The sequence below is a fragment of the Ursus arctos genome, unplaced genomic scaffold, assembly GCF_023065955.2.
Source record: "Ursus arctos isolate Adak ecotype North America unplaced genomic scaffold, UrsArc2.0 scaffold_3, whole genome shotgun sequence".
Classification (NCBI taxonomy): domain Eukaryota; kingdom Metazoa; phylum Chordata; class Mammalia; order Carnivora; family Ursidae; genus Ursus; species Ursus arctos.
Window position 1 is genome coordinate 87012512 of NW_026622985.1, and position 22407 is coordinate 87034918.

Below are 22407 nucleotides of genomic sequence, written 5' to 3' on the forward strand. Positions count from 1 at the left end.
CTAGGTGAGGTTATCACACACTTCTTCTCTAATACCTGAGTCTCTAAATTCTCTAAATCTTGGCCATAATGCTTTGTAAGACAGACTGACTCATTTCATGAATTCTTACTATGGCAACATACAATTCCACGGAAGGAGAAACACAGGAATTCCTTTAAAACGTCATGGAAAGCTTAATGTCCCCCTCCACCTACTCCCCCGCCCCAAACCACATCCCTCCCCCCTATCTGAGCTCAAAAAGGAGACCTCAGAATTTGCCAGGGAACATAGTCTAGAGCCAGAGTTTGCAAATTGTACTCTGCCAAGCTCTAGAGAATTCCCAGTGGTGCCTCAGCCCTGGGGGGTTAGGGCACAAGAAGGGACCCTCTTGTGGTCCCTCTTCTCTCCCTTCAATAGAGATGCTACACTTTTACCACTTTTTAAAGGTAAGACTTTCTCACAAGACTTCCTTCAGAAAGTTGAGCTTTCAGAAAGCTCCGGAGAAATGACAGGATGCTTTACAAGTTGCTGAGCGCCGACTTACCGACAGAGGCTGTATATGGCTCCTGCACAGAATGCTGGCTGGGCAGAGCCATCTTGGTGGCAGAAGGATAGGGCCCGTAGCCCTGAAAGAAGCTGCCAAATGCAACAGCAAAGCATAGCACAACTACCTGCAGGGGGAGGAGAGAACACAGGGAGCTGTCAATTCTATGATCCACAGAGCAAACCTCTAGCCCTGCAACACCCGGGAAGTCCAGGGACACAGACTCCCCTTTGTCAGCCCTGAGAGCGCCAACAGGTCACCCCCTGTTAACATCAGAACAAAGAAATTGCCTCAGAGCAAGCCGCACGGCTCCTCCGACCCCACCTGGACGTGGCAAGTTGGGGAGAGACTAGAGACTCCGGGGGTGGGGGGGTGCGCAGGGCACTTGCGCGGCTGTCCCTTTGGGAAACTCACCATGAGGCACGTGCCAGTCTGCGTGCCCGCCAACTTGCAGGTGCGCGAAACCTTGCCCATCACCAAAGTCTGAAGCTTCTGCAGTTGCTGCAGGAGAGTTCTGCAAACACAGCAAATCAAAGCCATGAAGGGAGTCTGAGTCAGAAGAGAGTGCTTTCAGGTGACCTCTGCTCCCATGCCCCAGGGAAACTGTGTAGCTTTGTGTCTGCATTTGAACACGGTGCCAAGGGAAAGTCTCGTTTGCAGGGAGGTATGGACACCAGATATGGACACCAGTGCCTTCGAACACCAGTGTCACAGAGCTTCCCAGAGTTTGGAATGAGCCCCCACTTTAGCAGCCTATCCCATTCTTGTGCTGTTCTAAGAGGTGAATGCCTCAAATTATCCCTGACATGCTGGGACTTGTCTGTCAGCCACTGAGACAAAACAAAAAAATGAAAAGAACATTTTGATGGGTAGGTGATGGTGGTACAAGGAGACAAGGAGAATTCATTTACCTACAAGAAGGGAAATGCTGAAGAAGACGTAAGAAAGGAGAAAAGCAGAGAACTGAAGGAGTGGCCAGAGGTGGTGGCTGTCATTGGAAATGGCGGCAGTATCCGTGAACCACAGTCACTCAGATGGCAAACTTGAGGAGAAAGAGAGGAAAAACAGGAATGGCAGGGAGGCAAACAGCCAGGAGCACCTCACACATGGTCCTTGCAGGCTCATGGCATCTCTACAGTCAGAAATGAAGCCAAAATACGACTGAGCAAAGACGTCTGCTCAATTGGACGCATGCTCAGAGCCAGGGATCTCGGAAACCATCCTCTCCCATACAGACTCTGATCTTTCTCCAGGAAGAGACAGGGAGCAGGAGCAAAAAAGAGTTGCTCTCTCCCTAAAATTGGACAACTGTGCATACCCTTCAAAGGGAAGGGTTTGGGATAAGAATCCTATATTCTGATTTATGTGACATCAGGTCACAGAAAGAGCAGATGGTGACATTCTTTGCAAATTCTGAACACTGCAAGCCTCAGAAAAGGATCTTACAACACAGCCTCCTGAGTCAGAGCGTCTGGGATGATTCTGTGCGAGCAGCCTAGAGCTGAAGCTCCTCCTTGCCTTAGCCCTTTCCCCAAGCCCAAGGCACAGGGTGAAGCGGAATGATTTTATAAGCAGATGCGTTTTCTTGAGTCTTAGAAATTTTCAAAAAAATTCATGCTCTAATGTCACATCAGAGAGCCAGACAAGCTCATTGGGAAACATCAGCAAATCACTCATTTGCAGAATTCTGGGCTCTCCCAGAGAACCTGCCTCTAGACACAATCTACCTCCTGAAGAGCTTTCAAGTACTAGAAGACTCGCTTCCAGAGTTTGCAACTTCCACCCTGACAAGCGCCAACGACACGAGTTCTCCCCGGGTTTAAGCCGAGCAGGGACACATTGGCCATAGGGTGATATCGCTATCGGCAGCTAGCTGGCTAAGAGTCGGGACAGAATTGGGGCAGCCCACAACATGTAGGCCTTCTGAACTAAAAAAAACCCCAAACACCACCACCACCACCACCACCACCACCACCACCACCACCACCACCCTGTGTGGTCCTGGTGAATTTAAGTAAAACAATATCATTCATCCCATTAATCGATATCATTAACTTAAATTCTATTAATATGGAGGTCTTTTTAGTACCTTGTACATTTTTTTGTTCATTGTCATCTAGAAGTATAATCACAGTCATTTGGACCCGGTTTCTGTATATTCAGGCAACATGTTCTTTAAAAAGTGTTCTGTATGTTACTCAAGGCTGAGAAATACTGATAGTATGACTATTCTAAATTCCTCTTACGGAGAGCCTGTCATTTGTGACAATATGGATGATGAACCTGGAGGGCATTACACTACGTGAAATAAGCCAAATAGAGACAGAAAAACACCCTATGGTACCACTTATATATGGAATCTTTAAAAAAAAATTTTTTTTTTTAAGTTGAACTCAGAAATAGTGTAGAAAAGTAGTTGCCAAGGTCTGGGGGTTGGGAGAAATAGAGAGAGGCTGGTAAAAGGATACCAAATTTCAGCCATGAGATGAATAAGGTCTGAGGATCTAACTTACAACAGAATAACTCTACTCTGTCACCCTGTGTTGGATGATTGAAATTTGCAAAGAGAGTTGAACTAAAATGCACTCACTGGAAAATGAAAAACAAAAAAAAAAAGGTGAACATGTAAGGTGGTAGATGCATTAATTAATTCGACGTGAGGAATCCTTTCACAATGTATGTGTGTATCAAATCATCATGTATACTTTACATATCTAACCATTTTGTCAATTGAAAAAAGCTGAGAAAAAAGAGGGGGGAAAAAAGCTTGCAACTAAATGGTCATATAATGCAGCAAGTTTTTTCCTCATCGGGTCTTTCCTCTTCTCCCGGCACTTCTGAAGAGCACTCCATTCTTAGCCGCTAGCCTAGCTGCCTTTCCAAAACCAGGCACTAAGTGACCTAACGCACACCCACTTCCTGGGTGAGCGTTCATTCTCGAAGCGCTAAGATGTGGCTGGCAGTAGCTTACATTTTATTGACCACCATCTGTGGTGCTGGCCCCAAAGCCTTCACTGGGTTCTCTCTGCTATATTTTGGGATTCCTAGAGCAGATTCAAGTGAGCCCATAGATAAGACCTGTATTTGACCATAGGGCACAGTCCCTTTTCTCTCATATTCTGGCCTCCTTCTGTGGTACTGACTAATGTTTCCATTGCCTGCTAGACTATGGAAAGGGGCCTCCCAGTTTCCTTGCTTGCTGCCGAGGAACCACATCTTGAAGCAATGGCTGCCCCTTTGACAGGGGGTGGGGGTGGGGGTGGGGGGCACCTCAACTCCCAAGGGGCACGCCAGCAGCCTGAGGTGTCCAAATTCAGCTGTGCTGTGAGGCTTTCCAGATGTTACCCAAGCCATTTCCTTTTGCTCCAAAGTCCTAAGGTGCTTTTAAAGTGAAACCAATTCCCTATTTTACCAACCAACCTTATTCACCCATGACCATCCCACACTTCCTTCCTGCCTGTTCCCTGCTCCTTGTCCCATCTTTAGAGTGTGGAACACCAAGAAAACCAAATCCACAAATTACTTGAAATCACTCCTCCCTTCAAATTTCTGGTTGAGATCACTAGGCCTGGTTCCCCTTCCCTAGGCTGAAGAGTCCCCCGGGAGGGTCCATTGTGGCCCCTGAACGCAGACCTCTCACAGACCAGACACGCCTCAACACCAGTGGTAGGATGTCTTAGCCTCAGGTTGGGACCCCTGACTACAGAGGCAAAGTGCTACAAGTTTGGAAAACGGGCCATCTAACCTGGCTGGGTGAGCAGGGAAGGCTTGATGTTTCCCAATTGTATAGCAGTTTACTTGGCATTCAGCAGCACATCTTCTCCGAACTCAAGATAATTATATTCTGAATCTACTGCAAATGAAAATAGTTGTTTCATGGTCCCTGATTTCTTACACTTCATAATCCCACTCTTTGAGATGAGAAAACATGTAGTTTTAAAATAGATATTTTTTAACTTGAAATGTTGGTTGAAAGCAACAGTGATTGATGTGCCATTTGCGGCTGCTTCTCCTCCTTGGATCAGTGAAGGTGAACTGAGCTGATGGTGGAAATGATGACACTCTGAAGCCCATCAGTCAGCAATGCCAGGTGATTTCACCCAAGGAAAGTGATTGAGCTCATCCATCCCCAAATCTCAACAGATTTCTAGGATCCAATCAAGTCTGAGAAATTCATATATATTCATTCATACAACAGAAACACTCATTTTTGTCATAAGGAAAGGAAATCAACAGTGACGGAGCACCCACTGACTGAGTTCTAGGAACTCCATACACCTAGATACCAAAGAACTATCTCAAAGACATGTAACTCATACATTGAAGACCTCATATGTAAACGAAAACCTGATTCTGTAGTTCATGGACTTTCCAACACACCACAACATGGTACCCTTGTTAATAACCTAATAAAATCAATAACCAAAATAACTCCTAGTTAGGTAGATTTTTCTTAAACCCAGTGACATTAACATCTTATCAACAAGAGCGTGATGAAGAGATATGTCCACCATTAGATAAGACAAGGTTATTATGGCGGCGCCTGGGTGGCTCAGTCAGTTAAGAGTCTGTTTCTTGATTTCAGCTCGGGTCACGATCTCAGGGTCATGAGATCGAGCCCCACATTGGGCTCCATGCTAGGCATGGAACCTGCTTAAGATTCTCTTCTTCTGCCCCTCCCCCCCGACACTCACTCTCGAGCTCTCTCTCTAAAAGAGAAAAAAAAAAAAGAAAAGAAAAGGTTACTATCAACAGGGGCCAAGCCACAGATGGCAGAACCACAGTAAAAATCAGTCCAATGGCAATGAGAGACATACTAGCAAAGTTTCCATGGCAATGATGCAAATACAAACAGTAAGGGCACACAAACATCTCCCGGCACATCTCGGGCTGTACCAAAGATAAAATGTCAAGTGAGAGGTAAAAGAATCAAGGGTGTTGCTTGCCCTGCATCAGGTGTCTGGAAGTCAAACCTGGGCTTTGTTTAGGGAAATGGAAACTACAAGACCTGTCCCTCTGTGGGACACTGGAAGAGCAGACGGTATGGCTTTAGGATTGGTGCATCTGCACTGGAACCAGGGATTGGCTGAGTTTAGATCTGCGTACCACTGCTGCATACCTTTAATCAAGTTATCTCGGTCCTGAGTTTAGGTGGCTAATCAGAGTGAATTCCTTTAACCTCATCAGCTAACAAAAGAATGAGAGAATCCTCCCTCCTGGAGTACCCTGGCTTTCTGGAAGCAAAGACACCTTGCAAGAGCGCTTGCTGTCCCTTTCCACTGATGACAGATGAAGCCAGCCCTTTCCAAGGAAGCTTGGGGCCTCCTAACTGAAACATTGGTCTGAAATGATGTGGGATTCTCCCTGATGCCCCTGGGACAGAAGCCACAGCCCACAGCACTGGGAGCGTGGATGACAGCTGTTACCCTGATTGCACGAAGGGCTGGCTGAAGGAAAGGCAGCCATCCGATGAAATGGAAGAATTATTTTAAAACTAAAGCTATAAAAAGCCAACCACAGGACAGACCCAACAGTGCAGTCAAAGCCCAGGATAAACTTTTCCTTTATTACTGTATTTTAAATCATCAGTGACCATGGCTAATTATGGCTTAATGAAGTCTTGGGCTTCCGGGAGCAAGGTCTCAATTTAGAGAAAGGAGTACTCCTAGCAAACATTTATCTGGGCCAAGAGATTTTTCACAACTTGTTCAATTGGAGTATCCAACTCTTGATTGAAAATGTGGATTTTGTCCTGTGGTGAGATGTAAAAATAAACTGAGTGGCTCTCCTCATACAGTTCCTTGCAAAAGAGCAGTTAAAGGCAGCTGCCAGCCTTGCCCAAAATAAAGCATCACCCTGTATCTCGGGAGGCGGATCAAGGGAAATTGGACAAAACATTCAAAAGTAGCCAGGAGGGCGAGACATACTCTTCTAACAACTGGGAAATACATCAACAGCCTCGTGGTTTTGTCTTTCATTTAATTTTGTATTCTACTGTTTCCTTTATTTAAGAGAGACAGAGAGGGCAAGAGAGAGGAAATGGTCACATAGTTATTGCATGTTATCCTTAAAACATTCAGGCACCTAATTTCCCACTGGAGTGACAAACCAGAACCCAGGAGAAAGAATAAACTGGGGGTTCCCAATTTTTGCTGTGCCAGAAGCTTCAAACTAGGACCTCTCAATAGATGTACTTTTCATCAAATCTTAGAACACACCTTACTGAGAAATGGGACTAGCTGGGCTACGCTGTGTGTGTGTGTGTGTGTGTGTGTGTGTGTGTGTGTGTGTGTGCATATAAAGCACTCTCTGGGTAAGTCAGCCTCCTACAGAGATGCAGGAACTTTTTTCACCTCCTTACAGAACTCTCAGAGTAGTATTTTCCAAATTCCCAATCATGAACCATTAGTGGGTTGTGAAAACACTTGGGTTGTCAGTGGTGAATTTTTTAATGAAACAATCAACGAGAACACACGGTAGCAGAGGATATCACCATAGTAAATAAGCATTCGGTTGTGAAGCCCTCATACTGGTTATGCATGTGGTGTATACATTCCCATGGGATGTCTCGGTCACTACATAAAATGCAAAATGATCACAATCGAAAAGTCTAAGTGCCACTTAGCTAGCGTGCACATGCACAGTAATTATATATGGGTGGATATCAGGTGGCTTCATGATGGAAGAGCCAAGCATCCGTGTTCCTCTGAAGGAAAAAATCCCACCTGAATCCCCCTGTCCACCCCATGCCCACACTGGTCTTCTAGAATTATTGTCTCTAAATTTCTGAGGGTTAGGAGGAGGGTGTCCAAGAGCTAAACCATCTACCTCGAAGTCCCGGGGTGGAGGTGGGGAGGTGCTGCGATTGAGTGCAACACAATCCAAAGTTCCAGACACTGCATAACAAGATGAAAGGAGACTCATGAACCATCTCCACGACTTTTAAATACTGAAGTGTAGGGGCGCCTGGGTGGCACAGCGGTTAAGCGTCTGCCTTCGGCCCAGGGCGTGATCCCGGCGTTATGGGATCGAGCCCCACATCAGGCTCCTCCACTGTGAGCCTGCTCCTTCCTCTCCCACTCCCCCTGCTTGTGTTCCCTCTCTCGCTGGCTGTCTCTATTTCTGTCGAATAAATAAATAAAATCTTTAAATAAATAAATAAATAAATAAAGATAAATACTGAAGTGTGACATATGCAAATAAAGGGCAATCACAGGGCACTAAAACCCTAGTCTTTGAATAATATTTATTCATGATCTTTTACTTCAGCTTTGAGGGCTGTTCATGGGCTTTGGCCTAAATGGGGAAAAAAAAAAAACAAAAAAACAAAAAAACCAAGGATGCATTTTCTCCTTCCTCTTTCTGGGTACTTGCTATATCACAAAGGGTTTGTTTTGCAGGGACCAGAGGATACTTCTGAAATATTCTATTACCTACTTCCCCAGGACGAGGAACAAAAGAGCTCTAGAACATTTTCTGGGGCTATGGAACGGCTGACTTAACCACAGAATTATACTGAAATGCCTTTCCAGTCTCTCTGGGGAACTCTGTCTGGTGCCCAAAGATCCACTGAGTTTGAAATATTTTCACCTGAAAAGAAAGCTTTTACTCTTCACACAGCCGGAAGTTATGGATAACAGAGAAATGAAAATGAATTAAAGCAAGATCAAGGTCTGCAGAGGGGAAGGCTGCATCATTCACCAGTACTCCAGTGGTCTTTCCGTGTACAGCAGCGGGTGGGATCGGGAGTGACAGTCAATCTACAGAGAACAGGGGAACCCGGGGAAGAGGATAATAGTGTGTGGTGCAAATGGGCACAGCCTTAGAGGCCAAGTAAACAAATGAGAGGTGGAACACAGTGAAAGCCCAGTGCACTTCGCTGGAAAGACCTGTACCAGGAACTGTGTGAGATTCCAAGAACAAGACAAGTGGAGTTAGGATTACAGCTGATAGGACCTGATACCCCATGCAGGATTTCAGGCACACAGCAGCCAAGGTTCAAACTCCCAACACACCCATCAGCTTAGGGGGTGGCCCCCTCATGGCTTGGTCTACCCTTCGAAGAAGAGACTTGGGGTGGAGATCCACACAGGCCCTGGAGATGGGCCAAGGCCCTTGGGGCAGGGAATTCCAGAATCCCAGGTACCAGGGTGGGGTCTGAAGGGGTAGAGTGAGAGCTGCGCATGCAAACATGGCCTTGGGCCTGCCGACTACTCTTCCCATGGAGAGACGTGTGGCTAGAGGTGAGCCAGAGCAGGGTCCTCGAAAACACAGGTCCAAAGCAAGGCCTTCCTATTCAGGTTTAAGTTAGCCCTGTGCTGGAGAAAGGCAGTGGTCCTTGAAAGAGAAAGGGGCACAGCAGAAGAAAAATCAAGGTATGGAGTAATTTAAACCTTAAGTGGCTGAGGTCTAGTCCCCATACTACCTCTAGATGTTTGGATGACCTGAACCTCACTGAGCCGCAGTTTCCCCTTCTATAAAATGAAGTGAGTCAAAGTCAAATTAGATGGTCTCTGCTAACATGCAATTCAAGTCTAAGTTTCCACAAATGGCTCCACACATCAGGGTGGGAGGAGAGGACCTGTGGCTCACAGCCCTACAGGGGCAACAGAGCAAAATCCGAAAGGAGAGGAGCCAACTGAACCACCAACACCTAAAACTGCTGGGCTGAGCGGTGTGTGTCACCTGCGCAGGATTTCTCTGGAATGGGACAAGGGTAGGGCTGTCCAGAGAGCCTGTAGCTCACAGAAGTGAGTGAGGAGCATGGGAGAGCCATGATCGTCCAGTAGCAACACACACACACACACACGGGCCTCACCCAGACTGTGTAAGTGAAAATGTATTTCCTGATTGAGCGCAGGAAGACAGGCCCCCTGGGAAACTGTCTCTCTCTCATCTCACACATTTCCTGATGGCACGCAATTAGTGGATCACCTTAGCAGAGCGAGTGTGAAGGTGCTTTCACACTGCTTGGCTCTGCTCCGAGAGGCTCCCGGGTAAGGCTGCAGAAGTGTTAAGAGCATTTCTTCATTTGCTCTTCCATCCTCATCCTCTTCCAGCTTTCTGAGCTCAAAAAATGGGGTCTTTAACTAGAAACCAACAATCCGCTATGCTAGGTGGCTGCTGCTAAGTCCAGTGTAAACCAAAAGATTCAGGATTGACTCAGAATCGGAACGCTCATTTTCATCTAGAGAGATGGAAAAGTCCTTTGTGGGGTGTAACACAGAAGTGGTAAAATGTAAAAATAGTCTTCCTTTAATTTGGTCAACAAGGAAATATCCACTCCCTTTTCCCACCATGTCATGTCATATGACATAATGGCGCCCAAGGTCTCCCACCCCACTCGAGTGACGCAGGATCCTGTTCATGTACAGCAGTTCTCTGTCTGTCCAGCCACCTCCAAAGGACAATAATCCAAGAAGCATGGCCAGGAACACAAACACAGGTGTGTGTTCATTAGGCCCAGCCCTGTACTTAGTTCAAACACCACGTCACTGATGCAGTGTTATGTGAGCAAAGGGACCAAAAGTCTCCCTTGCCACATGCCCAAACCACCAACTCCACATGACAGGTGTAGGGTGGGAGATTGCCAAGGTTACACTATAGTCACTGTGGTTGGTACTGTGTCCTCTGAGCAAGGCGAGGCCCTCGAAGAGGGGAAGACGCGGGCGGGAATACAGACCCACCCTCCCTGTCTCAACAAGAGCAAAACACTGCTTTCATTTCTTGACCTCTCCAGCTAAAACGCACTAAAAATTACTTAGAAATTATGAGCCCAGGAGTCCCCTGCTAAGCTTATCGATGGGAAGAGGACAGATTAGTCAACTGCCAGCCATTACCACCACAAAAGAGGGGCTGTCTGCCCGGAGAGGTGAGTTGGGCAGGAGGAGACCACTCACAGGGCAGGCAAGGGACAGAGCAGGGCACCAACAGCGTGAGGTAGGTTGTTTCCTCAGTGGGGGTTCCAATAGGCCAAATGCTGGGGAAAATTTCCACACAGTCCGTGAGGAAGAAAAGAGGAAAATCATCACTGACTCCCAGGGAAGAACATGAGATATGCTGACCCCAAGCTCAAACACGCCGTATGTTCCCAAAACTCCTATTCTATACTAGCTGGTATCATTGAAATCACTATGGCTGTTGTTTAAAGAGAGAAAAATAATGGCAAAACACAGATTGTTGTGACAGAATCAGATGCACCTTATGTCAGTGTTCCTCACAGGATAGCTCTTTATCAGATTCTGATAGAAATAAGGATTCTGTAGAAATACACTAATATGAAAATATGTCCACTGCATCCTGTTAGAAGGAAAATGTTCTTAACAAAAGAGGATGTGTATGTGTATAAATACATATGTATAAAATATTAAAAATATAAATATATCTGGGTGAAAAGATAGCAATTTTTTTCCTTTTTTAACTGTAGTTTCTGATTTTTTTTCTGCAATGAGGAATATATTACATGTGTGGGGCTTTTTTTTTTTTAAGTTTTAAAAAAATTTGGGGGCACCTGGATGGTTCGGTCCATTAAGCGTCTGCCTTCGGCTCAGGTGATCTCAGGGTCTTGGGATCGAGCCCTGCATTGGGCTCCCCGTCTCAGCGGGGAGTCAGCTTCTCCCACTCCCTCCCTCCTTGCTCATGCTCTCTTTCTCTCTCTCCCTCACTCTCAGATAAATAAAGAAAATCTTTTTTAAAAAATATGGTACAGCACAGTCAGCCTGGAGAGGGGAGGAGAGGCCTTTCAGCAGAGCACTTCTTTTTTTTTTTTTTTTTTTTTAAGATTTTATTTATTCGACAGAGATCGAGACAGCCAGCCAGAGAGGGAACACAAGCAGGGGGAGTGGGAGAGGAAGAAGCAGGCTCCGAGCAGAGGAGCCTGATGTGGGGCTCGATCCCATAACGCCGGGATCACGCCCTGAGCCGAAGGCAGACGCTTAACCGCTATGCCACCCAGGCGCCCCTCAGCAGAGCACTTCTAATCACAAGCGCCCGGCGCCCCCAAGCACAGCCCGTACTGCACCTCTGCTGCCCCCGTGTGGTTGGGAGAAGACCTGGCACCCGGAGTCCCTAGACAAGGAGGAACCGGGACCAAACTCTAAGGTTATCTTGGATAAATTCCTCTTTCCCTTTTCACCAATTCAGGGTGTGGATTTGTCCCACTCGTGAACATGGGGCATGGGGCTTCTGCAACAGCGAGTGCTAGGACGGGCGTTCAGGATGCTAACAAGATGGGACACGACTCTGGTAGGGGTTCAGGACCCAGAGATCCACTATGGCAGGAGTGAAGGTGGAAGTAAGAAGGGGCGAAGCCTCAGGAGACTGTTGGCCACAGGGAACCATGAAACCAGAATTCTAATTCTAATTCCTTTGCCGCAGGGGATTAAGGTGAGAGCACCTGGAGTGGGTGGTGTTTACTTCCTCTGCCATCTGTGTGCCGAGCACCTGAGGGGACTGCCCTTGACCTGCTATTTGATCATATACCTTCCCAGAAATGCAGAGGGAAGCCCAGTGGGGTTACAATGGCCAGTGTTCCCATTGACGGTAGTTTTAACTTATGAGTAGAAAAGCCTGCTGCCTGAGCAGCAAACCATGAAGATGGGAGCCAAATTTGACATTATTATCAAATGACAGTCAAATAGATTTAACCTGATCCCTTAACAACTGCAAAATCATTATTAGGCATTAATGCGAAGCCTTAAAATGATTAAGTAATATTTTTCTTACCTAAAAGTCTATTTTTCTCTACTTGCATTGTCGGATCTGTAACAACTAAGGGCAACAGGATCCCCTGACTAATGAATATTTTAATTTTTAAAGCATAAGTAGGCACTGCGTGTACATACACACACACACACACACACACACACACACGAATTCTGGATTAAACTCTCCAACTCTTAACCTTATACCTTAACCCCTTTCTCTTGTGTATGACCCAGGATAACACTAGATATGCTTCTCCTATACTGAGGCTCCAGCATTTACTGTGTGACACTGGGCAAATCACCTACCCATTCTGAGTCTCGGTGATCTCCTCTATATAACAGGGATATTAATAGGACCACCTCATAGAACTGTTGGAAGGTTAAAGGAGTTAATATCTGTGATGTGCTAAAAACAATATATGACAAGAAAGTGCTAGAAGAGCCCATTAACTCACTCTGTCCTATAGTTAATTTTTAAAATGGGTTTGAAATGTCATTTATTTTTATAAACAGTAATTTAAAAAACAAACATGGTTTCCTCTTTTCTTTTCACAAATAAACACCATTTGTTACTAAAATTGAGTGACGATGAAGTGGCCAGTCCCTCCCTGTCCACCTCTAAAGTTCAATGTCATTTTCAGGAGAATCAAACTTAGCATCCTTATTCTCCTCCAAGCTTCCCGCCATGTATCTCAGGAAAAGGAAAGATCGTGCGCATGTGTGTGTGTGTGCAAGTGCACGTGTGTAACAGGAACAGGTGGGTGGAGTATGGCTGTCCCGAGCACCTTCGCACAACTATGCTTTCAGCGTGATCTCCTCCACTTTCCTCCCATGCTGGTCCTGGATCTGTCCTCTCTTTCCCCCCATGTTCCACTAGGCAGTTTGAACAGCTCCTCACTCCAGTGACACTCACCTGTTGGTGTTCTCCAGAACCTCTACCTTCTTCCGAAGCTCCAAGTTCTCAGTTGAACAAGACTCCACCCTACGGAGGAGCGAGAGAGAAGCAAATTAGTTGTATCAGTTGAGCAAATACGAAGCCAGGAGCTGGGGTGGAGGCAGGTGGAGTTTGGAGAAGGAGGACTGGGCATCAGCTAGTCTAGTTAAGTGAGGGAGAGGGCCTGGCCAGCCTGAGTTGGGAAGAAAGGTTAGAAGACAAAAGAAAGAGAGAGAGAGAGAGAGAGAGGAGTAACAGGTGCCTCAGGACCAGAAAATGAATAGGGATGGTACAAAATGTAGTCCTTCAAGGCTGTTCCAACCTCGGTTTCTTTCACCTCGTCCCTATTGCTCTCAGTGCCTGCTATTCATCTTCCTCATACTACAGGGACCTGGATGCTGCTGGCTGTACTCTTGGCCAGAAGGACGGATAGGGAGCCAAGGGGCTTGGGATAGACAAGAGGGGAGGACAAAAACCCAGCGCCTCAAGACAAGGAATCCAGCTGCAGGGACATGCATGCCCCCAAGAGGCTTTAAAGACCATCCTGACCCTGGAAGCCTACAGAAAATAATGAAACAGAATGGGACTACTTCATGCTCAGTTTCCAATACCTAAATTAGGATGTAGAGACACTAACTTTCAGTGGGAATGTCAAGAACCAGCCAGGATCTCCTCCTCTCCCCAGACACACGGGAAGATTCATTTCTGGGTCAGGGGCCTCCTTTCCATCTTAAATGATATTCATTGGTCGGCTGGAGAACTATATTCTAAGGCTAATACAAAATTGTATTTCATTCTATGTTTTTCTAACAGCCCTCTTGATACTTTGGACTATTCAGAAGAACAAAAGTGGCCTTCGAGTGTTTCTGTGGGAAGTCGCTAGCCTGTAGCATGACTTACAGTGGACGGAAAGTATAGAACACCAGCCTGACTCACTGCACTGCCTACGCGCTTTCTCTGGGGCGTGAGGGATTCCTTAGCACTGCTCCTTTCGGCTGAAACTCTCCTCTGAGGAGAGTTCCAGGAATGCGAACGAATGTTAATATTTGCACTTGTTTGAAAGGAAGACTTCGAGGCCCTACTTTGGTTAGAAATAGCGTGCTACAAATACCTGCTAAGACGGAGTGTATTTTTTACTTAAGGCCATACTTAGAAAGCCTCCTCCTCTAAAAACCACTAGGTGGCAGGCAAAACACAGCGGATGAACGAACGGGTTTCATGGTGGCCAGAATGAACTTCATCTGCTTCTGGAAAACAGAAGCTTTGCGCACTCCCATTTCCCTGCGCAGATCACCCAATAAACACACCCGGTTTCGTGGGAGGCTTACTTTTTCTCCAAGCTGTCCATGTATTCTTTCTTCTTTCTCCTACTTTCCTGGGCAGAAATCTGAGATAGAAGGGGAGAAACAAGGATTAGCTTCCTGCTGTCTCTGTAAGTCCCTTGGGTGTGCATGGAAGAGAGGAGTCTGTTCGCACAGAAATCACCAGGCCCTGCTCATTTTTGTGGCCACTCTTTATTTAGATAATCTGCTGGCTCATCTGTGAGTCACCCCTTCTGAACTCCCTGGTTTCAACAGCCTGTGTGGTCACTTGTTCCCACCAAACTGGGCCCTGCGTGGGAGGCACGGCAGGCCTGAGTCAGAACACATGGGTCACAAGCCATCTGTACGGTCTTAGCTAAACGATTTCAACTCGGTGGGCCTCGACTATAACACATACACGAAGATGGCTGGGCTTGATCAGACATGAGCGCCCTACCAGTTCTGCACGTGGACTAAGAGTTGTACAACTGAACACTCTTTTTCTTTCTTTCTCTGCCTCCTGCCTTTTGGCCTGTCTGTGCCCTAGCCATGCCCCTCAGCCTCACCAGCCCTGATTTGCACTGTAGGGACCTAGGGCTAGGAGACTCCTGAATCCAAGCATAGAACAGTGGACTACAGAATTTTCTTTTAACCAAAAACCCAGTAAACACTCGTAATGCATTTATGTTTATTTATAAATTACATACATGCCCACCAGAAGGAAATATTTTGTCCATCGTAAAACAGAAACTTAAAAGGCTGAGATAAAAAAAATTAATGGGAGTTCTAATGTTTTCCTCTCAGCCCTGAACGGATCCCCTTGGGCACCAAGGAGCATGCACACCCATTCTGGGATCCACTGACCCAGAGTACGGGTGGAGGGACTGGAGGAACACAGGGGTCCGTGGTGACTGTGTTCCTACTCCCTGCAGAGGGGAAGGGCAAGGCTGAGCCTTGTCCCCCTGCCCCCCCCCCCCCGCCATGAGATGTGCCAGTGTTGGCCACTGGGAAGAGGGGGAGTGGAGGCACGCAGGCTTAATTCTGGTCTCTGCTCATGGAAGCACCTGGATTTGAAGGGCTCACCTTGTTCTTGATTTTCCTCCGAATTTTCTTCAGAGCCTTCTCCTCTGATTTTGTTAGAGGCAATTTGGTGGGGATGGGATAGCCCTCGGCGATCAGGGTCCTCTTCTCCTCCTCAGTCAGGACCAGTGGGCCTGATCCTTGCAGTTTCTGTGCAGATGAAGGGGCAGAAAAAGGGTCAAAGCAGAACAACCGGGCACGCTCAAGAAACCTGCAAACACCTGGGAGAAAAGGATGTTCATCTGCTTCGGGTGAGAGACCGAGCAGTTTGAAGTGGAAGCAAAGATGGAGACCGCACTCTCATGCGACTGTTACAACCCAAGGATTATCAATCGAGGGAAAGGGTGAAGAAACCTCCACCTATCAGTTCCCAGAAGGTACCCCACTGGCTAAAACATCAAAAGTGACATTACAGGATTCATTTCCCACATCTCTCGAGATTTCATGGCCTTGGAGTGATGGGGGATTCACTTGGAGCTCTGTTGGTGAAAGAGTTTCCTTGTTCTCCTGAAAACACAATCTTGCAAGATGCTCTCCACACACCAGGGGTCACTACTTGTCCCCCAATGACAGCTACAGGGCCAGGGCTCAGAAATACACCTGCAGGCACATCCCATGGAAGTCTCTGGCTTCAGGACAGTCCCAGGTTGTCCATCATCAGTGAAGATGAGGACTGTAGCTCATCTCATTTAGCCCATAATAGAATGATGTGGGTTTTTTTTTTTTTTAAGATTTTATTTATTTATTTGACAGAGAGAGAGAGAGCACGAGCACAAGCAGGGGGGAAGGGCAGAAGGAGAGGGAGAGCAGGAAGCCCGATGCTGGGTTCAATCCCAAGACCCCAGGATCGTGACCTGAGTCAAAGACAGATGCTTTGAGCCACCCAGGCACTGGAATGACGTGTTTATACATAGTCAAAGAAGCTGAGCCCCGATTACGTCTGAGCCCCACGTTAAATGTCATGGAACTCTCCAAACAAACCATCTCTCAAGTCATGGCCTGTGATCAAGATTGACACTGAATTAATACACATGAAAGTCCGAGGGCAATTAAATACTATGCTGTAATATTAACTCAAGGTGCATTCAAAATCTGGGGAAAGAGACACATGAGTGTGTGAGAAGGAAAGGCTTAGGGTAGGACAGGAGACTTGCATTGGGCCTTTTGAAAGGAAGGGGATGATTTACATAGAGAGAGGAGGGCATTCCAAGCAAAAGGCAGTATTCTCAAAAGCACTTGAAGATGCAACTTTGTCTAGAATGGATAAGAAGTTCTTGAAGCAGCGAAGGGTCAAGGTGCCTAGTACAGAGTAGAGGTATTTGGGTTTGATACTAAGAGCTAATTAAGAAACACAAACAACACACTATGGGGGTGTGACATTGGGAGGATTTCCTAACCTGGCCATAGATCCAGAACTTTGGGACACACTGACTTTAAATCGTCAAAATTATATTAATTGATAGATGGTTCTTATAGAATTTTTAAATACCTCATCTCATTCAAATTTTCTCTATGTGATATAAATTCATTAAGTTTGATAATAATTTTATGAATTTTCAGATTTCACAGAAATCAATGAACCCTTCAGAACAGTAAAATGTTAATTATCTGTCCCTCTTTTTATTTGGAAAAAGGTGCCCTTATATACGGTAGGGATGAAGGATGACTCATGCTTTCTAACCTGAGTCTCTGGATTAGGAGTTGTACCACAGATTTAAAAAAAAGGGTTGAACTATATTTTTGAGCTTTCGACACTAAAACATTTAATCTCAAAGTCTGAAGTTCATCAAAGATTATTTATTTGGAAAAATAAGTTATCTCCTATTGTAGGCCACAGGATCATCTATATGGATGGTAAGTATTTGGGACATGGTTTCGAGGAGGAAGGCCACGCAACCTTTTTATCCCTTGTGCTCCCATCTGTGTAAAATAAACATACGAGTAATAACTAGAACGTGCACAGGAAAAGAAGGAGGACGGCGTGAAGCATGGTGAGGTTATAGGCAGGTCTTAAAAAATGTTTTAGCAATTCAACCCAAGACCTCCTTACAAGAACAAAAGTCAAGTGGCTTTGAAGGGCACCCACTCCTCCTGAAGCTCCGAGTGACCAAAGGGAAAGGGTTGGCGTCCGGGGCTGCCGCCGATACTCACGTGAGGCGCTGTGAGGAGAGGAGAGCTGGACAGGGCCGAGGGGGCCCGCGCCACGGCTCTGGCGGGGCTGTGGGTCTGAGGCAGGCCGAAGGGGTGCAGGCGGGGGTTGGGGCTCAGGCTGCCCTCTGAGTCGCTGCTGTGGCTGCTGGGAGGGGTGGGAGGTAAGTGCAGGTGTTCCACGGAGGCTGAGGAAAAGAGCAGATTTCATCCATCAGACAGCAACGGAGCAGGACTCGGGGGCGGTTAAACAGTCATACGTCCACACGGCCAAACTCGGGTCAGAGTCTGCATGTGCTGATATGGAAAGATCTCTAACCGATACTGTTAGCGGGGAGGACGAACATCGAGGTGCAGAACCGTGTATAAAGTCGCCCTCCTTTTGTGTGAAAGAGGAGAGGAGGCGAATACAGTTCATATTTGCTCGTCTCTGCATAAAGAAACGCTGGAAAATATATAAGAACTTAATAAAATTATGACCTCTTAGGGGCGGTGGGAAATTAGGGTAGACCGTGGTAGTGTCGGTATAACTTCTCACCATATTCACTTCATATCATTTCTATCGTTTGGCTTGTAAACATGTCCATGGATTAGGTACTTTAAAAAAAAATTAGCAAAACCTGGGGCCCAAGAGCATTCTCAATGGCTGCTTTGAGAAAAGCTCATTTGTTTCTGAAGGAATGTGCACGGTAGGGCCCCTTAGGCAAGATGCCAGGCATTCTTCCTTCAGAAAATCCTAAATCCATCTGTAGATAGGTAGGTAGGCACTGGAAAAGAAGTGTGTGTGTGTGTGTGTGTGTGTGTGTGTGTGTGTGTGTGTGTGTCTGTGTGTGTGTCTGTGTGTGTCTGTGTGTGTGTGTGTCTGTGTGTGTTGGGGGCCTTGCTGCTGCACGGTCCCTCCCTGTGGACTCGCCTCTCCTCGGGGAGTCACAGACACGCTGTCCGCTGAGCCTGTGAGCCACAGTTGCTGTTACCAATCCCACATCTCCAGGGCAGCAGGGATGGGCTCCAGAAGGGAGAATCCACTCTGAGTTCAACCTTTTTGACAAAAGAGCTCTCCTTTTTCTGGTCTCCTTTCTACTCCCACTAAGCCAGAATGCCTTGAGAGCCTGCCACTGTTACCGAGCCAAGGGGCATAACCTTGGGTAAGCCTTTCACCCCACACCCCTTGGGGGCCCCGAAGACAATAGAGCCCTTTAGCATAGAAGCCGCAGCTCAGCTGGAGAAGCACTTGGGGCCACAGAAAGGCTTCCGCCTCCTCTTCTCTCCTGGAACCAGAGACTGCCCGAGGTTGGAAGGGCCTTCAGAGGCACAACTGACCTATGAGTTCCCACCCAGAGCTGCCTTTGCAGGTTGAAATACCTTGAAATACCTGAACATCCGAGGTAACAGGTAATGTGCCTCCCAGCCACCCCTCCTGCCCTCCTCCCCGCTATTTACAGCACACAGCTCTTTCTTCTCTTATTCTCTTCCTCTTTTTCTAACATAGTACCTTTCACTAGATGCTTCCCTTTTTCTCTGACAAAGTCTTGCCAAAGAGCTCCCTGGGTTTTTTAGAGTCTGTGGGTACTCTGTAAGCTAATGAATATTCTAAAATCATCCTTGTATCTCTAGTGCCAACATCCCTGCCAACAGTTCCAGGGGCCTCAAATATGTGCCCCCCCACAACGGTGTCCTGAGAGTGTTAACCAAGGTGTCGAATGGCTTAAACAAAGAGGCCATTGGACTGAGGTGGCTTTCATGCCGTGGTCTATGACAGCAAACCAAAATCTATGCCTGTAGATGCATCAAGGTTACCAAATAGAAATCTAAGGATGACCAATCACAAAGAGCCAACCAGGCTTTCAACGATAGCCAATCAATAATTTCCTGACTTCACTTCTGGAAAGGATCAAAGTCTCTCCCTGAGCTCCCATTGGCGGAACGCTCCTAACCACTTCTGGTCTGGCACTGCCAACTTGAATACCCTTTTGCTCAAATAGACTTCTAAAAATTTTAATATGCCTTAGTTTATCTTTTAACAATGGTGAAAAAAAAAAACCCAAACCCAAGAGCAAAACCTATTAGGGGCTCCCACTGTTTGCCAAATTGTGCTGTTACACTCTGGAGAACGAGCCAAGTGTATCTAGAGCTTACTTGGCCCTTTCACTTAGCACCATCCAAGTTATTCTAATACTTTTTCTCCTTTCCAAGCAGAAGGTGCTCCACAAAAAACAGAGATGGCATGACAGGACAAGCGAGGGAAACTGAAATTCCCTCTTTTCTCCTTATTAAGACCTACTGACCTGGCCGTAGGTGCCTCGATATCAGATTTCTAAATATCATTTGAAATGCCAGTCTCAGATTACTTGAAAGGTCTGGGGACAACAAGCTACTTTGCCTAGAAGCTCCACTGCATACAAGGATATTGAATTTCCTCCTCTCTGTTTATCTAGGATAACGAGGAAGGACGGCCTGCCACTTACTTTACTCTTGAAATGTTTCTCCTCCACTGATCCCAGAGTCTGAAGCCACTAAGGGATTGTTATGGCTGGGCCGCTTTCTGAAGCATATTGCAACGTAAACTAAAAGAGCAAGATGTATTTGATAGTTTTCATGAAAATGAAAGGAATTACTTTAGAACAGTACGTAAGCTGAAAGGCACTAATGGATAACACTCAGTGGAAAGAAATACTCTCTATATATGGATTCTAGTCGATATTGTCAATTTCAAAAAAAAAATGTAATCGTTTCTTACTGATAATAAAGGCAAATACCAACCCTGATTAAATGGTCACAGATAAAATCCCGAGTTCGTTTCTAGTGGAATGAAGGAGGTTATGATTTACGGGAACTGCTCATTTGTAACACGCACACATCAAGCGAACACGGTAACACAGAGGCCTTTCCTACGACAAACGCGCATACAGATTTCTTTTTTGTTGACCACACTAATGAACTGTCCTTCCAACCTCGCCCCGAAGACAAAAATAAAAAGGAAGAGGATGGCAGGTCCGAAGGCACAAAATTAAAAGCAGAGGGTCCACGCAGGGGTATCTCAATTTTAAAAAAGGCAAAGAAAGCTTCCTCCGACTTTATGACACTTTGGAGGGTGGGGGTCAGTGTTCGGGATCCCTAATTATGGGCTTCATCTGAGAACAAGAGGAAGAAGTCAGAAAGCAACTGACACAAAGAAAGAAAAAGCGGAAAGTATGACAACTTAGCATATGACATGATTTTGTTCTAAATGGATGGCAAGACGCCCAGTGAGATGCATGAACTAATTTATAAATAGGGAAGAGGTTCCTTGCAACTATTGTCACCTAAAATCAACTTTTAAGCACACTGAATGATCAGACAAACTGGGAATTCACTTTACAAAGGCTGTTTTAAACAGGCAAGGTGCCTTTGTGGAAGTTTGTTTCCCGGCCTGCACTGCTCCCCACCGCAGCACAGAGAACGGGGCTTGGTTCACACGTTCACACCCGGAAGGGCAACGCTTGCCTTGTTCCTCAGCACCCAAGTCATAGCTGACTATAAAGATTTGGGGAAAAAAAACCACCCCTGCTAGGACTAAAAGTAAAATACAAGATTCAGCATAAAAGCCTTCGGCATATATGCATATTTAGATAAAAGATTCAAGTGTCTAACACAGAAGGGAAATTACAATTTAACTTTCAATGTTTGTACTTAAGGTTTTAAAGAGCAGAGCTATTTCAGAAAGCAGGCGATGCCTCTGGTACAAATTAATCGCAGCACTTTCTCCCACGTTCCCTTTCTCCGAGCACTGACATCCGGGGACCCCAAGGAAGGCGGGGAGAGTTGACAGACCTTCTTTAGGAGAGAAGTTGAGGAACTGATCCACTTCATGGGGCTCCAGCTTAATCTTAGGAATAATGGTCTGGCACGAGGAATCAACCTGTAGGAAGAATTTCACACAGTGTTTAAAAACCAGTAACAAACTTATAGGGACCCCAGGGGAGCCATGTGTCATCAGAGTCTGATGGGCGGCCCCACTTCCCGGAGCTGGCGGAGGCTGGGCTGAGCCCAACCAGGCTCCTTCTCTGACAGGGAGACGGCTTCGTTCTTAGCCTCTCTCTCACTGACTAACCCGGCACTTCAGCTCGCCGAACCCAAGGGATCCCAAAGGGCCACAGGCCTCCCCTAAGGTGTCCTACAGCAGGAGCTGCCTGAACCAAGCTGCGTGCGTTCCCTCCAGGCTCCCTCAGGACTGACAACATCGGTATGAAACCCTCGGTACAGAAAGAAGAAAAGGTCTCTGGCCTGTGAGTGGGGCAAGACCAAGACCCTGACCTTTCCTAGTTACATACTAAAAAATCAACTGAACTAACATCTCGTGGGGCAAGGAGACTAAGTCACGCTCTAGGAGCCCAGGCAATGAACAGATCTGGGCAGCGAATGAGAAAGGCATTCTAGAAGGCAGCTGCCGAGGGGCTCTGTCCACAGTCCCCCATCTTTTCCAAGATGGAATGTAAAGAGTGCTAAGAACATGTGTGTGCCGAAGCTTTGGCGGCTCTACCGCTTCTGTGTGACCTCTTCCTACAAAGGTATAGGTAGATAGGTCACCATGCTCAGAGGAGATCTGACTTAACATCAGTGGAGTCATTGTTTATAAACCTCTGGCTCTGAACTTTAGGTAACTCAGGACCGGCTTCCAATATCTGGAAGAAGACGTCCGCGTATGATTCTGGTCCATCACTGGACACTGGAAATGCC

General features: G+C 46.5%; 1 protein-coding gene across 3 annotated transcripts in view; it reads right to left on the bottom strand.

Annotated features, from left to right (window-relative positions):
- CREB3L2 (cAMP responsive element binding protein 3 like 2) overlaps positions 1-22407 on the bottom strand; it is a 107810-nt gene that overhangs the window by 8286 nt on the left and 77117 nt on the right. For all 3 annotated transcript variants that reach the window (XM_026511638.4, XM_044388603.3, XM_057304333.1), the window contains 7 exons: positions 21502-21589; positions 17695-17879; positions 15547-15693; positions 14491-14549; positions 13142-13210; positions 938-1037; positions 524-650 (listed from right to left, as the gene is read on the bottom strand). In XM_026511638.4, coding sequence (XP_026367423.1) covers positions 524-650; positions 938-1037; positions 13142-13210; positions 14491-14549; positions 15547-15693; positions 17695-17879; positions 21502-21589 — 775 coding nt within the window. The remainder of the gene's footprint in view (positions 1-523; positions 651-937; positions 1038-13141; positions 13211-14490; positions 14550-15546; positions 15694-17694; positions 17880-21501; positions 21590-22407) is intronic.